A 17,521-nucleotide genomic window follows, 5' to 3' on the forward strand; every position below is an offset into this window, starting at 1 on the left:
CACCCTATTTTGCCCTTTCATGTTTTTCTACACCACTGCGGATTATAGTGTAGTCTTCATACTGTGTTTGTTCTTTACCCTTCATGTTAGTTTCTTCTAGGGCACAAATATAGATGTTATTCTCTTTCAACTCACTCAGTATTTCTTGATCTTTGCTATTGAATGTTTTTACATTCCAGGATCCGAATCGATAATGCGTTTTTTCTTAACCTATGTTTTGCGTGGGTCGTCATCTTGTGATCGGTCCTAATCCGAAGCATGGTTGGGGTTCTCCGAGCCTTCAGTATCTTTTACCTTAGGTAGGGTGCTAACCTGGCCGAGGAACTATCCTCTTTTATTCGGGCTTGGGACCGGCAACGTCATCCGCGAGCTACTCAGGTCACCCGCGGATATGCACGCAAAGAGATTATTCATATATTACAAACTGCACAACGAGCAATGCCAAGGAGAATGATAGGTGTAACTCTCCAAGACCGAATAAACAACGAAGATATTGGGCGCAGATCTAAAGTGACGGACGTCGTGGAACGCTTATGTAAATTGCGGAATTGAGTTGAATAGGCCATATAGCTAGAATGGAGGAGTCTTTTTGGACAAGTTGAGTATTAGGCTGGAGACCGTGGACTACTAAGAAAAACAGAGGACGGCCCCAGAGCAGATCGACAGACGATGTCAGGAGACTAATTGGAAATAGCTGGATGAAACGTGCACAAGACCGAGAGGAGTGGCAACGATTGGGGAAAGGGTATGTCCGACGATGGACCAATAGCAGATAATGATGATGATGATCAGAAGATATGAAAATGAAGAAAACAGTTATTCATACTGCGTCTTAATACCTTTCGCAAAATAAAAAATTAAACTTGAAGTCCGTCTGGTTCAATAACACGTTGTGCTCCAGTATTGTATTAACATTGGTTTCTATAGCTTGTCGTAAAAATGTATATTCAAAATAATGTTTGCGATTCATCGTCTTTCCTGAAGCGAAAAATAGTGAATCGACTGCTTCTTTCAATCAGGTATGCAATTATTTAGCTTTCAATCTCTAATCATGTATGTTAGCAAAATTCAAGCTTTGCCTCATTTCATCCGACTATGTAAGGTAAAAATTTCGAAATCAATCAAAGTTATACCGGGTGTCAATTTGAAAACTTCCCACCCTTAATATCTTTCTTGCAGTTAAAAATATGAAAAATCGAAAATACCCGTCAATTTCATTTGTATGTGGGACTCTTTAAATGAATATTTTTAGTCTCCTTGTTTCAACCCGTTAAGGAGGTACATGATAATATTAAATCGGAAAGGCAGTCAAGTTGCACATCATTTTAAATGGCGCTCAATTCTCTTTACATTAGTTGCTACTTTGTTGCTTTTTGTCCAGGGGTTTTCGAATAAGCGCATTTAAAAGCTACAGAAACAATTAAACTTGGCTGCATTGAGATTTTGCTTCCAGATTAGTGTTTAAACAAAAATTATATCATTGGCTGATTCACCGTTAAAATCCTTGACGGGAAGAAAATCTAGTTTAAACAATTAATTTCAGATTTACTGATTGTTTCAGTTCGTGAAAAATAACTCTTTTATTTACGGAAGAGAAATGTATACAATAAAACCTATGGGATCTACTTACGCAGTATCTTATAAGTTGTTCAAAATGTTGTTCATTTTCCTGTAAAAAATAATAAAGTATATTTTCGAAATCTCCTTAAAATTGATAAGATATTCCTGGAAAGATCTATTGGCAGTAGGGAGCCAATTAAATGGCCTCCAAGATCACCAAGGGATGGGACCCATGATTAGATTGACTTTTTTTGGAGAGATTTTACGGCCATTGCTTATAAAACATAAGCTGCTGATATTAATGATCTTAAAAGTTCAATTGTAGAAGAATGCCGGTTAATTCCCGGTGAAATTTTCTGAAACGTGAAGGAATAGTTCAAAAAACAGACTTGTTTACAGGAAAATTACAACCTTTGAACAACTTGTAATATAGTACCTAAGTAGGTCTCATAATGAAATGTATCTTCCGCAAATTAAAAGGTTATGTTTGTCGATGTCAAATAATCAATAAATAAGAAATAAGACCAAAATCGAAAATAATAAATCAGTGTTTAAAGTTTAAACTACATTTTCTTCCTGTTATTCCACGATTTTGTGAAGAACAGTGTAACCTACTCTTCTAATCATCTGTATTACAATACCACCCAGACAATGGGGACCCAATACATTCGTTTTTGTGTAGGCACTAACAGGAAAGAAAACCAAGATTGAAATGCGAGCAAGTTTAATTGCTTCTACAACTTTGAAGTGCGATTATTCGAAAACCTCTGGACAAAAAGCAACAAAGTAGTAACCAATATAAAAATAATTGAACTACCTTTAAATTGATGAGGCATTTGACCCCCCTTTTTATTTAAGATTTCAAGGTAGGCATCTACCTCTCCTAGAAGGTTGAAACAAAGGGGATAAAAATATTAATTCAAAGTGTCCCCCTTACAAATAAAATTTACGAGTCTTTCCGATTTTTCATATTTTTAACTGCGAAAAAGATATTAATGGTGGGAAGTTTTCAAATTGACATCCCGTATACTTTTTCATTGCAAGGAAATTTTTAAAAAATCACCAATTTGTCCTACATTTTAATTGCTATCCTATTTCTATTGAGTATTCTTTTTTAGATATATGTTTTTCCACTCATTTTCTCCAGACCCAGCAAGCTCCACCCAGCTTATCTTGGTCAGACTCTGCAAGCCTTGGCCTATTAAAATCGATGATAGAGGTTTCAGCTCGTAAGAATGAGGCGTTTCTTCGGCCTTCACTTGATAAACATCCTCTGTTTGAGATTACACGTCCTTAGTTGGTAGATCAACGCAACACGAGCTTAGTTGGTAGATCCAATTATCTCCAAATGTTTGATTAGAGTTTAGGGTTTAACCAAACTTTGCAGGGAATATTTATTCTAATCCCCTGTTACTCCTAAACGCGTTCGAAGATAGGTGATTGATTTGATAATTTCATCCCCTAAATGTCCAAGTCTTTTGCGTAGAGTAAATTTATTGCTAGCTCCACACGGTAGGATTTTTTTCCAAATGGGGAGCAATCAATATAAACATTTCCGACACGTTTATTCTACTGAAAAAATACAAAGCATTATGTTTTCCCGCTGGAAACGCACTCTCTAATTGATAAAAGGAAGCGTTTAAGCACTGTCAAACAAATTAAAATTTTAAGTTCCACAAAATAAATTCTCTAATTTAACGTAAATTTCGTCGGTCATTTCGGACTAAATAGGCGCTTTGTTTTTAAAATGGCAGATATTTAAAAAGAATCACTTTGCCAGCTGGATGCACTCTGCCTAATTTGAATTAATACGCTAAATCGAAACTGAAATTCACTTTAATTGTATTCGATTTAATGCGAGTTGATAGTTTGGCGTTCAAAAATTTTAATATTTCCATGTGAAATTGATTGGCTGTCCAATGCTAGGTGTAATAATTGCGATAAAAAGTGAATGATTCCTTTGCAGCTCTAACACAAATAAGAACAGAGGCACAATTTTAATCATTTTATTAACATATACAAACAGTAACGCAAAATTGTTGATTTACTCGCGAATTGCCCAAGCTGCAGAACAATCAGTTGTTCGTACAGGAAATGAACTAGACCTCTAGTTTTCGATTTTGATCCTGTAAAGTTTGTTGCTGGGCTTTCAATATGTTTTGCTGAGAACTGGAGTTCTAATATCCACCAATCGGCTACTCCTGCTGAAGTTGGTTAATTTAGAAATCATTCATATAATTGAATTTTTCGTCTTCGCGAAAACATTTCGTCTTCGCAATTAAATTGAGTAACACATTGCTGTGCGACGTTCAAGTCTCAATCTTGAAAGTAATGAAGTGCTAATGGTCGAAGTCCTAAAATTTTAGTATTTTAGTATTACAGTATTTTTATTAAGACAATTAGAAAAGGTCCCAAATAACGTTTAATTAAGTTCACTGGGGGGCACGATGTTTACGAGCGGGGGAACAAAATTGGATTATTATCACCAATTATCAGAGAACAAAGTCCGGTTCCTCCGTAATTATTGCATGATGAAATTTTCAGTATCCAGGGGTTGATTTTCAATTATAAACATTCATTAATGACGTGTCCAAGTAGCGTATTATATTTAAGACTCCGACTTCCGAAAATTACGGACGAATTAAATGTTGAAGTGTATTATTAATACGGCGACAGAAAACAACAGCCTTTTCAGACAAAAACATTTTTGAAATATTCTGCCAGTCGTAGATTTCAGTCCCATCAAAAGCAAATTACCATAATAAATACATTCGACTCTAACCTGATTGAGTACAGCAAATTAATCGTAAAGCACTTATTAAGAGCTATTAACTAGTTATAGTTAGAGCCACAATATAAACTGAGAAGGATAGAGCCGTCTAATAACAGCCCCACTAAATTTACGGTAAGCTCTAACGATGAAGCGTTACCGGATGTCGGGTACATAAAATCGGGCAATAACCTTACTAGGAGAATCGTCCAAACTTCGTATTTTATTGTTGCTGAATTACTTTTCGTATTCAAAGTTTTCCACAAAGAAGATAAGGCGGAGCGCTGAAGACAAACCTAAATTCGGTTAAAACTCATATTTCAAAAACGAGATTGACTGAAGCTCCAAAATGTTTAGCGATTGTTATCGCAAAAGTTGGCGAACAATTTGCTAGAATTAGAGTATCAGTAGAGAAATAACCAGTAATGTTCTCAATTATAGTGACATCTTCATCTAATCTTGAACATGATGATGACAATGTTAAATAAATTAGAGAACTTTCTTTATTAGACGCAAACAAATTCAACCCGAAAATACATTAGGAAGTTATATAGATGTAAAGAGGTGGAAATGTGATAACCCATATTTTAATGAACGACTTAAGTATACCATCTGATAAGGAAGCAAATTATATTGATAATTATTAATCCTTAATTCGACTTCTAAAATCTATTCAAAGTTTCCAAAATGTGAAATATGTTTTATTAAGATAACTGCCAGCAGCGAAAGTTTTGGTAAAGGTTGAAAGGGAATTAATGATAACTTAATTACCAACCAAATCGAGCCTAACCAAAATCAAACATTGTTCAAGATTTAGTGACGATTAGACCGAATCGGTTATATATTTAGCCCTTGGGAAATGTTTTCGATATATTTTAATGGAGTTACAAATTCTAACAATGGCGAGTAGAGATGATTGGCCTTATGCAGTAAAGATATTAATGTGAATTCTGCGTTAGTTGTTATAATAGCTTGAATGATAAAATCAATATAAATTGATCCCAAATGGATATTTGGTCGACACGAAATAAAAAAATATTAAGCACTTTAGAAGCATGACAATTAATGATATATTGCTATCTCACCTTTTTAAAGCTTTGCAAACAAAAATTTGGACAAAACGATTATTGATAATTATTGTGGAAAATAATGAAGTTATGGTGAGACATGAAAGCAGACAAACCTTAATTACCTTTTTTATAATCTCCATGGAGAGTGACTTGTGGATCATAGTGAATGTCGGTGATTTGCCAAAAATACCCTGAAAAAAGTGAAATATATATGTTACTTACGCTATGAGCATAAAAAAACACCGAAAAGTAGTTCTAGGTGTTTCAGATTTGGACATATCTAATAAAAATATTATATGGTTCTTTAATTTTTCTGCTGATCGACTGATATTTATGATTTGGGTTATTATTGGAAATATTTTAAAAACTTTATATAAAATATGTTATTTCTGTGATTAGAATGTGCGAAATTTTATTATAATGGGAAAAAACACATGCAACAATGTCTCATTTAACCAGCAAGAAACAACTTATGCTTGTTAATAGTGTGCAGTATTTTAAGCAGACTTAATTGTAGGAGATATTTTTTAAAATTGCGGTATTTTTTAAATGCTTTGTGCCAGAACCTTAGACAGTTACAGAATGTGAACCTTTCCCTGAAAATACAGATATGTCTCTGAATTATTATATAATTAAATTATTTTCTCTTTTACAGATAGAGAATACCACCTTTAATGTATTTACTTTGATAAGTCGATTCAGATATTTAGTGACTTTAGCCAATAAAAATGCTTTAATTACAAAACAGTAAGCGGTAATAGTTATTTACGTAACCAGTAGGATATGAATATTATTAACGCACGCATGTGAAGATTTGCTCGACGAGGCTTTAGGCAGAGTCGTCTAATCGCATAGGTGCGTTAATAATATATCTTACGTGTTACGTACAATATTTTATCTACAACTACAACGATTATTATTTTAATGATTATTTGAGTGAAAATAATTAGTTTTAAAATTGTATACAAAGCACAAGTAATGAAAATTTGTCATTGTCATCAGAATCATTGTCAAAGTTGTGTTTTAATAGTAGTTTTCGATGTAAGGGCGAAAAGTGTGGTTTTTCGAGCGACGACGGCGTTTGAGAGCCCAGACGAAGTAAAAAAAAAACTTTCGCCCTCGTATCGAACAATATTTTTTATTCTAATAAAGGTCATAACACGAATAATAAGTTATAACAAATAAAAATAGCCAAAAATAAAAGCCGTCAACTTCATATTTAGAATTTGATGTCAATGCCATTTTTGAAATTGTCATGTTTTGACGTTTGTAATTTTTCAAAAGCGCACTTTTGTAAGCATATGCTAGTGAAGCAATGAGTGATGAAAATTCAAGTGCTGCTTTCATGGTATGGTGTTTGTATAAAATGCATACTTTGCATAAAATTTGCGATCTTTAAAAAAAACTTTTTTTCTTGTGGCAAATCAGCGAGCGCAAAAAAATAGACCATTTGAACGACTTTGAAACTAAACTTGCCACAAATTCATAATTTACAAATTGTAAGTAAACTTTAAATTATGATCAACAGTTGTCTATAAACCATTCATTAAAAAAGCCTGTCCTTTACTTTTTAATGAAAATACTTCAAAGTATGTTATGACAGTGGCACGTTCAATTTGTCAGCTTTACTTTTGGGCACATGTGCGTGAAAGTAAAACAAATAAACAGTAAAGAAAAGTGCTTCTTTTTGATCATCGCTTCTGATCGAAAAATGGCACTTTTAGATTAATTCGAATAAAAAGTTACATATTTTATAATGATCTGCCATGTGATATTAAGAACGAAGTCTTTGTTCGCTATTAGAAATGGTGCAGTGGACGAAAGATACTCAACTTAACAGGTGAGAAAGGATTATTAGTATATTTTAACAAAGTAAGCAAAAGAGATAAATCCTCATCCCTTTGGTTCTCGATGTTGTTTGTGTGTGTATCTTTCGTCCACTGCACAATTTCTGGTATTGATCAAAGCTTTTTGGTATTTATTTGTTTCGTGATTTATCTGTCACAAGATCCGAAACAACATTAAAAGCTTCGTTCTCAATAACACATGGCAGATCATCGCTTGAACTTTTTTATAATGTGCAATTTTAAGACATAACTTTGACAGTGATCGAGATATTTTTAACCGCACTTGTGATGTAATAAATTGAAGAAAGCAAAAGTGCCGTAATAAACATCAATATGCCATTTGAAAGACTGCCAAATCATAGTAATTAAATAACAGTTGTAGATAAAATGTATTATGTTTCTCCTGTTCGGTAGTGCGGAAATTTACAGTCATTAACATGTTTTGAACGTTTGTTGCATTATTTACAATTTTCACAAAAACAGTTTCGTCAATTTAATAAGCATGTTTTAGAGTCAGTACTAAACCAATTGACTTGTAAAATTATTTTCTAAATATTATTAATAAGTCACGTAGAATTTGCAGCTAACACATAAATTGACATAAATCAAGCATATTTCACTAGGGTGGACAAATTAAAAATTAATAAACCAGTGTAAAGTTGGAATATGTTCAACTTTGTCGTTATTAAGAAACGGAGTTTAGCGCGAAAGTTTTACAATATCGGGATTTATAGATAAAGTTTTGGAAATATGGCTGAACAACTAGACGAGCCGTGAAATGCTACAGATGGTTAGAGATGGAGACCTAGTTGGAGTTCTGTTATTACATTTCGGGTAATTTTCCGAGAATATTGTATAGTTTTAAAGCTGGCTTTAAAGCTAAAATGAAGTAAATTTGGACAAAATTCATCTAGAATGTCGCTTGAAGGAATTTATAGCTTTTATTCAAACAACGCCATTCAGATATAGTAGATTAATCAAACGATTTTTCCAAAGACTTCAAGCGGTCCGAGAGTAATGACAACGATTGATACTTGAATAGTTTCATTAATTTGCAAACTCGCTTCTACTTTCGTCAGATTAGTTTTAACAACGTTAGAAAGAATTGTTAGTTTTGTTCGAATAAAATTAAGAAAAATGCGCAAATTTATCTCTTAAGGTCTGTAATTGGGATATTCGCTTACATTCTTGAGTTTTTAAGTCTTTTGTTCCTGTTCATTTAAATCATATAAATACATAGTCTGTAGATTCTAAGTGCGATCTTATTGCCAATTCGATCAGTTTCGTGCATTTTAACAATTTCATGAAGAATGAGTTGTCGTTAATCTTGTTCAAATTTAAAATGTCCTCTTTTTTAAATTGCTTTCCAAATTTTAGTCGTTCTGCTGTTTTTTGTCTTTTGCCCCGCTTTTGAGACGAAATCTCATTTGACAGAATTATAATGCATTAGGTAGATGACCAAAAATCTAGAACTATTCGGATATCAGTTTGCATCGAAATTTTCACTTGGAGATCTTGTGAATAGTCTGTACATGTATACAGTCAGAGCGATAATATTACGAATACGTTTTAAACTAAATATTCGTTCATTTCATCAAAATTTAGACTGTAGTATCGTTTGAAATCATCTTAGTGATTTTGGTCGTTTATTTATTTCGACATGCTTGAGTTTTTTCATGTGTTTTGTTTCTTTTTTTAACTAAAGAAGAGAAAATCATTCATAAAATCTATGAAATTTATGAATGGTCCTTATATTCTAAAGCAGATTTTACTACGAATAGTATTGAAGCGGTTCATTCCGTAATATTTTTACAATTGTTTTTTTAATTTTTTTTAATTTTTAGTCGTTCATTGATTTCGACTTTTCTTCCATTTTTTAAATAAAACATCATTTATCGCCACTCAAATTCGTATAGGCGGAAGTCGGTTTGAATCGATTGAATTAGAAAATTTCCAGCTTTAAATATTGCAAATAATCCATGCAGTCTAAGTGCGAAACTACAATATTATCGAAAATAGGTTTTAAGCCACCTTGCAGTTTGTTAAAATTTTCATTTAGAATGTCAAAAGAGCAGTAGATGTTTCCAACTTTAAACATTTTCTACAATACAAATCAAAATTAGTTTATATTGAGTTTATGCAAATTGTCAGTTCAGTTGGGAATAAATAAGACGGTAAATTTCTTAGCAAATATTTCTTTATATGAAATTTTCCTCAATTTTATCTTTACTTCCACAATTGCGTGACAAGCTTGAGAGACGCTTATATTTTTGAACAAATTAATTATCACTCCGGAAACGCGCTGAGATAACGTATTGAAGTACACAATAACAAAACACAACACATGACAAAAAACAAGAACAATATTTTGAGCATTTTTTTACTATTTTGTATATGTTTTAAAAATTACTCTTTCGATCCTATTCAAATAGACAACCGTTCAATATGCTTGATAGTTTTCGTGTTTTCCCAAAACCCCTGTAACCCGTTTAAACTTGGTAATTTAATTTTTAGCCTCCCAAGGCATTATTTTTCGTTTGTTTTCCTATATGCCATGCTAGAGTGCCTTTCGCTGTTATCCCTTAACACATTTCACATACAGTCTAATAACGCTTGAACTGGTGTCTGAAAGTTGCCTCGATATAATTTGTATTCCAACTTACATAGTGCATCTGGGAGAATTTATGGGAAATTTTGAAATAAAAAAATTAATTTTGATTAGTTTAAATTGAGAAAAATTTCCAGAAAAGCAATATAAAGCATACTTCATAGAAGTTTTACTGTTTTTGGGCGGAGTTCAACAAATATCCACTTCTAATGAGACAGCAGAAGCTATTTGACTGTGTGCTGTTGCTGTGTTTACGAAAATTTAGGTACTTAGCCCTTTCGACCTCACTAAGCTCATCATTAGAGCGATAGAAAATAAAGGGTTCCCAAGTCACTGTGTTAAAGTGGAACTTTCTGGCGATGGGATTTGCAAGTTATTATTTGCATTATTAACATTTGTCTTCAAGTGAAGTAGACTTTCTAATAAAAACATCTAGAGAAATTTAAATATCTTAGAAAACGTGTTAACTGTTAATAAAGTTGATTATTTACCTATACGGTCAAAATCATCTCGGCGAGCAACGACAGTTAAAAATAATCCAACAAAACTAAACCACCACTTTATCATATTGGCCTTAAGTCTGTTGGCTACTCGGATGAAAGAAAAGTTGAGTAAAATTACAACTATTACGTTTGTATTGCAAGTTCAAAATCGTCAAGAAAGTTGATCGGAAATGACCACAAAATTTTCAGTTGTCTCATACTACACAAAAAAACTCGAAAATCGGAAAACTTCTCGACGATGTCCGGCGTTCTGCAAGCAAGTTTCTGTACAACTGAACCGACGACTGTTCATCAAGCGTCGCGATGCCATACTGGACGCAACACGAAACGTGTTGGAATATATACGGAAAAACGAGCGGCTTCCATGAAGTTAGCGGAAAAACTCGGAAAGTTTTTTCACTTGCAATTATTCATTAAACTTGCCTATTATAAATCATTTCGGATTCTAGGTAATTTTATTTGTTGGGTGACCCGTAAAACTTTGCAAAAATGGATACTACATTCTCATGTTCTTTAGAGGGATTTAACGTGATTTTCTAATATTTTGATGCAGGTTACAAGTAAGCACAAAAAAGATGAGCTTTATGCAGAGTGAGGACTCATCACCTTCGTACTTGGTTCGTCCCCTTAAAATCCTTTGTTAAAGACATCCTCAGTCCAGGATTGTTTCTTCAGCAGTTTTTCTTCCCCAATTCTGCGACTAAGAACAATTTTTTTCTGCCATCGTGTTTTGTTAAGACATGTTTGCCAAAAGTTGTTTATAGTGATTTTTTATTTATAAATTGATCAGTTGAAGGTGATTAAATCTATTTTGAAAACCTTAGGATAAGTAAAAAGTAGTCCAGCAGACAATTACAGCAGAAGACTATTAAGGTTCTATACACTTTCGATAAAAAAATAAATGCGATAAATACTTCTAGATAAATATTGTTTTATACGCATAATGCAATTTTAGCATTGTATTTTTAAGCGCTTGATCTGTTAATTGTGATATTATGCTAATGGAGAAGTTAAACTCATCTTCGTCAAAACAGAAGCGGATCCAGATCATTTTCAAGATTTTTTTAATAAGGAACCAACACTAAAGCCAAAAAATGTTTAAACTTTTCTTGCGAGTTTCCAATTATTTGTCTTCTTTTCTTTTTAATTTACAAAGCATATTACAAGATGTAACATTTGGTTCTGGCCAATTTTACTTCTGTAATAAATTATTAGCAAATATTACAATATCGACATTTACTTAGTTACTTGGGGAGTTTATTGAGAACCTAAAGTTGCAACCTTTGAGATTATCTAAACTGATGAAAATGATAATTTTGCACTTTCAGTAAAATGATGTTTATTGATTCTTTTCTATAAATATTTGCTCGTTTTGTGTAGATATTGACTAAAGATCATATCACCGTTTCAGCTTGTTTGCGATTACTTTTAAAGTTTCGTTTTTTCAATTTTAAATAAATTTTAATAAAAGATATGCAAATAGCTCCACTTCTCTGTAATATCTAATCAATTCTTGGGAAAAAATAAAAGTGAAATTGTCAAGGAAAGTGAAAATCGCCTCAATTGAACAGCCGTTTTTTGAAGTTATACTGGAGCCATTAATGATATGAAAAGCTTAAGATTTATACTCATATGCATACAGGGTGTTTGCTAAGTAGATGTATTCCTAGCAGGGGGTAATAGCGCAACTAAATTTGAATATATTTCGTTAATAGACCAGGTTCCTAAAACTATTAGTTTCCGATCTACAGGGTGTTGAAATTTTAATGAAAAAATGTTATTTATTAATATTTCGGAAACCGCTTGGAATATTATATTTAAGTTTGACAGGCTTAGTCAACTAAGAACAATACACGTTTTGGGATGAAAATGTTGTTTCTATCTTTTCCAGTGGCGTGGGTACAGGCACGTCTGTAGATAATTTTAAATAGGAAAATGTTACGCCACTGATTTTTCTAAAAATAAATATTATTTGTCAAGTTTCTGTTCAATTTTTAAGAGAAAAGTTTCATTGACTATTTTTCTACGACTTCCCGTTTGCGAGTAAACAAATTAAAATCGATTTATTGCATAACTTAATCAGGTTGTAGTAAAGTATGATTCAGTATAAAGACAGCAAAAATTGAGCAGTTAGATTGTACCAATTTTATTACAAAATTATTACTAGCCGCAGTTCACATCGTCATCAGTCAGAGTTTATTTATTTGGTTTTTACCTATTAGATTAATTTAAGTGTTAATTAAAACTTTACTTATTCTTGGTATTTGATACGGAAAAAAAATTATGTTAATTACTTAAGATCTTGCTCAAAATGAAGCCCCCTTCTCTAAGGCATGCATGTGCCCTCCTTCGTATTTCAGTTCGGGTTACCCTAGCCGAAAATGTCTGTCTAAGTGTAATAGTGGCATCTGTAATGCGCTGTATTAATTCCTCCTTTGTATATATTTTTCTGGCGTAAACCAACTCTTTTATCCTACCCCATACGTAAAAGTCTATCGGAGTTAGATCTGGGCTTCTGGCAGGCCATTATATGGGGTGTCCTCTCCCCATCCATCGATTAGAAAAACGCTGATCAAGGTACTCCTACGTGAATTTGCCTACCTTGTACTTTTCCTGACTCACTGACCCTTCGATAGGTGTTTGCAGACACGGATATTTGAAAGCCGCCACTATTTCTGTCGCAAAGTCCATAAATGTAAAGAATATCTGCGTATTCAGCATTGGAAAACTTAGCCATTTCAACCAATAAAGTTTTCAACTTATGTGAACTTACTCGAGATTACATCAATCGCAAAGAGAAGGTGATAGCAATTATTACTTTTGTCAATTAGTGACAAAAACTAGTGCTGAGCCAACTTTTTAATAAAAACGCGATTACGCTGTGCAATAAATCGATTTTAATTTGTTTACTAGGAAACGGGACGTCGTAGAAAAAAAGTCAACAGACCTTTTCTCTTCCAAATTGAACAGGAACTTGAACAATATTATTTACTTTTAGAAAAATCAGTGGCGTAACATTTTTTTATTTAAAATTATCCACAGACGTGCCTGTAGAAAAGATGCCACTGGAAAAGATGGAAACAACATGTTTATCGAAAAACGTTTATCGTTCTTAGTTGTCTAAGCCTGTCAAATTTCATTATCATAGTCCATGCGGTTTTCGAAATATAAATAAATAACATTTTTGTATTAAAACTTTAACACCCTGTAGATCGGAAACTAATGGTTTTTGGAACCTGGTCTATTAACGAAATATATCCAAAACTAATTGCACTATCACCCCCTGCAAGGAATGCATCTACTTACCAAACATCCTGTATAGGATAATTCAAAATTTGCGTCATTTCTCTGGAGGCGTTGACTGTTAGGCCACGTGTGGCGGCTTCTCGTATTCGGTTAATTAACTCCTGCTCAATTTATACCGGTGTTCAGTCAGCCATTGGTTTAATGTGTCCTTGTGGTGTGCGTATCTTGCTACGTGGTAGGAATGTAGCCCTTTCTCGGTATTTATTTGGTACCTGGGAAAGTGTTGTTGTGCAGGGCTCTTCTGCAATTATGTCCAACACTTGTTGCTCTGGGTCTGGAACCCAATAATCTATTCATCTTCTTCATTCATCTATTGTTGTCCACTATTTTCCTAGAGCCAATCTCCATCCAGCGGATCCATCCATGGATCCGCCAATCCAAAGTAATTCATAGTTTCATAAATTGTTGTTATAATTGTCAACGGCTATCTACCTGTAACTATCTGCTAATAACAAAAAACATCATTGCCGCTTTGAGTTTTGTTTCTATATTTGAAGAAAAGATCGTAATTTTTCTTTTTGAATGCTTAGGTATTCTAACATGCTACCAATTAAACATGGGGCAATTTCAAAACAATGCTTAATAACAAAGTTGAAATTCGATTTTCAACTGTTAATGTCTTCTAGAAATTATGGAAAAAAAAATTCAATATTTTCTCATACTCTCCAAATGAGCCCCTATCACCCGTTTAAAGAAATGCCGCCAATTTCGGATCACCCTGTATATTAAGTATTTATATTTTTATTTTTTTCTAATCTTTTTAGAAACGAAATTTTGTAACTATTTTATAGTTCCATCAGCAGAATCCCTTTTTTCTACTTTTGCCTTAAAGTCTCAGTTGTTGACCATGTTCCATTAATGAGTAAACCGTCATTTGTAGTGGCAATTAAATACTTTGAAGCAAAATTTCTAAATTTTTTTTGCAGATATCTGAGTTATTGTTAGATTTATTGTGATTTACTATATACTTTATATACTATTTGTTGTACTAACCATTCCTTCCCTAGCCAACCCCTCTAGAAGAATGACGCCAACTTTGGAATAATCCATCCAAATTTTCCTTAAATTTCTAAGCATTCCTCCTGAAACCCTTTGCAGGAATTACGCGAATTTTCAATTTGCGTATATTCAGGTTTCGCTCAATCTCGTTCGAGTCATGTAAGGGTTGAGAATGCCGCGAACTTCTAGTGTATTAATTAATTAAATAATTAAAGATCCCCGACAGTGCATATAGGCGAAGGGTAAATTAGACAAAACTTTGACCATGTTGTTTCTTACGCTTTTACCGAAAATGATTAAAAGCTCTCTTCTTTGGGAAAATTAAAAAAATACATCCATTTCTAATGTTTTAAAACACCTCGTTTGTAGAACCTTTTGGCCTAGATAGCAAATTTATTGGTTTTATCGACGAAACGTAATCAATTCACAATCGCCCGTCCTACTATATTTACGTGTGGTTTGAAAGAGCGTCAAAGTGCATCAGAAACCCGACCGATAAAAGTTTGCAGTTTAAAATCTCCGGAAAAAATTAAAAAGTAATCCCACTTTTCAAGCACAAGTCAGGAAATTGCTTTTTCCGTTCGAAACTTTTCCGTTTGTAAATCGCGGTACAAGGAAAAGTCCTATTTCTTATTTACGTCCTGCAAGAAGTCCTGCCAAACTTTAAAGCTGTTCATAATAAAATTACTTAGCTCAAGCTTTACCACGTTGCCCATTCATTTTCTATCGAATATTTGTTTTTTTTTGTACTTACCCCTTTCATTTTACATGCTGCTTGATGTCCATTTAAAACGTTTTTAGAGTCAAACCTTGATTAACTGTTGAAGTGATGTGTGTGAGAAATTTGCAGGTCCACTTAAAGGTAGAAAACTTTTTCAAGTAGACCTTTTGAGAAAGTTGAAGGTACAACAGAAAAAAAGGAAAAGCAATTTAACAAAGCAAAAAAATTAGCAGAGAAATTTAAAATTTGAAGCATTACTTTATGAATAAGTGTTGTCGGTGGAGGAAGTTCAACATTATATCTGAGTAATAAGGGGGAAGAACTTTCAAGAAAACGGCCCAGCAAGATGAAATAGTGGAGGATTTAATCTGGGTGTCACGCAATCTTTTTAAGATTTACGTTGGCGCTAATGAAAATATACGACCGCATCGAGGGTAAACTTTAGCCATCAAGGGTATTGGATAAAAATGGAATTTTAGGGTTATTGCTTGGCAGTTTATCTTTTGGGGTAGAAAATTTGAGGTGATCAAATGTGAGTGGCAGTTAATTAACCGGTCGTGGTTTTTATGCCGAATTGTTTCTAATACAGCACTTTAATTCAGGCGACAAACGCGGTTAACCGAAGGGTTATTACGAAATATCGAGGGAAGCCTCAATGACTACCCATCAAAGCATAATTTAAATTCAGCCAGTGAGTGTTGAATCTGAATTAGTTCACTAGATATTAATTTAAAGGGGCATTCTGAGTGGTGGCAGCGAGAATATTGTAGTCTACCAAAACAATATTGAATATTACACAATAAGTTCACATCATAACGAGGTCCCTTGTTTTCCAGCAGCCGGCATAAATATCCTATTAATAAAAGACCCTTGGAGTGAAACAATCAAATCGAAATGTTAACTAACTATATTCACGGCTGACACTTTTAATTTATTAGATAAATGAGATTGAGAAGCTGAGAAAAGTTGTTCTCCAAAGGTCGGCCTCTTCAGAATACTAATTTAGTTTAAATGGATCTGGATCCAATTTGATTACGTGCAATTAGCCAAACCAGAAACTGGCTGAACAATGCTTAATGCAAATTACTTTGATTGGGAAGTTTTTTATTTTTGCGGAATAATTGTCAATTGAAGAATTGTACATTTGCAACCGGCACAGTATTAAATCAGTTATTCTTTTTTTAATTGTGGGTTTATCTGGGCGTCCAGGCCATCGTAAAAAATGATTTCTTCCTGATGTTTCAAATGCACGAGTGACTTGCATCTTCAGAGGTGATTTGCTTGGCGCATCAACCAAATATTATTCACCACAAGGGTATAGACTTTCCAACATTTGTCTCGTACAGAAAGGATAATAAAGGATATTTATATATACATATTCCTTTTAAGGGGTGATAGAGGCTCCCTTGGGGAGTACGAGAAAAATATTGAAATTATTTTTTTTTATTTATGGAAGATTTTATCAGTTGAATTGATGTTTCTCCAGTTTCTAATAAACCATCTCTCAATATTATTAGAAGAAGTCCCTTTCAATATTAGAATCAATATGTGGCTTCAATTGGATGGAGCTCCGCCTCATTATCACTGCGAAGTTCGGCAATTTTTAAATGCAAACTTTCAAAACAGGTGGATTGGCAGAAATGGGTTTCAAAATTGGCCCCCCAGATCTCCGGACTTAACTCCACTAGATTTCATTTTGTGTGGTGAAAAAGGAATTGTCTACCATACGCTTCCGATAACTTTACACGATTTGAAAACACGCATAAGAGACGCTTTTAAAATTGTAACTCCGCAAATGTTGTCCAGAGATAGCAGGTGTTTTGAAAAAAGAATTTACAAGTGCCTGGAAATAGACGGTCAACATTTCGAACATTTGTTATAAATAATTTGCCTTTGTTTTATGTTAGTGTTGATATGATATTTAACCTTTTAATAAAAGAAACACCAAATGGTGCACAGAACGATTGTTTGGTGTATTTTGTATAAAGGCAAAAACTTAGTTATAAACATCCTAGTACCATTCGATAGGTAATTAAAAATTGCATTTCCTGGTATGCTAAAAAATATGGGGTTGTATTTAAATTAATCAAGTTATAGCCACTTAAAGTTCTTATTTGATTAGTTTAAATTTGTGGAC

The 17,521-nt window shown here is 33.4% G+C and overlaps 1 protein-coding gene and 1 long non-coding RNA gene across 3 annotated transcripts in view; both read right to left on the reverse strand.

Annotated features, from left to right (window-relative positions):
- LOC109538202 (acid sphingomyelinase-like phosphodiesterase 3a) overlaps positions 1 to 10,679 on the reverse strand; it is a 36,266-nt gene extending 25,587 nt beyond the window's left edge. Inside the window, exons 1-2 of one of the 2 annotated variants that reach the window (XM_019905341.2) lie at positions 10,347 to 10,679; positions 5,523 to 5,591 (exon numbers count right to left, since the gene is read on the reverse strand). In XM_019905341.2, coding sequence (XP_019760900.2) covers positions 5,523 to 5,591; positions 10,347 to 10,422 — 145 coding nt within the window. In that variant the 5' untranslated portion in view covers positions 10,423 to 10,679. The remainder of the gene's footprint in view (positions 1 to 5,522; positions 5,592 to 10,346) is intronic. The other variant, XM_048663952.1, reaches the window with a different exon arrangement.
- On the reverse strand, positions 3,553 to 5,516 carry LOC125503495. The gene is made up of 2 exons (XR_007280912.1): positions 5,416 to 5,516; positions 3,553 to 3,764 (listed from the first exon to the last, which is right to left on the reverse strand). It is a non-coding gene; the product is annotated as an uncharacterized LOC125503495 (long non-coding RNA).
- Positions 10,680 to 17,521: the final 6,842 nt, after the last annotated feature.

This window comes from Dendroctonus ponderosae, unplaced genomic scaffold (assembly GCF_020466585.1).
Source record: "Dendroctonus ponderosae isolate FM_Combo_2020 unplaced genomic scaffold, Dpon_F_20191213v2 Dpon_F_20191213_2, whole genome shotgun sequence".
In the NCBI taxonomy this organism is placed as follows: Eukaryota; Metazoa; Arthropoda; class Insecta; order Coleoptera; family Curculionidae; genus Dendroctonus; species Dendroctonus ponderosae.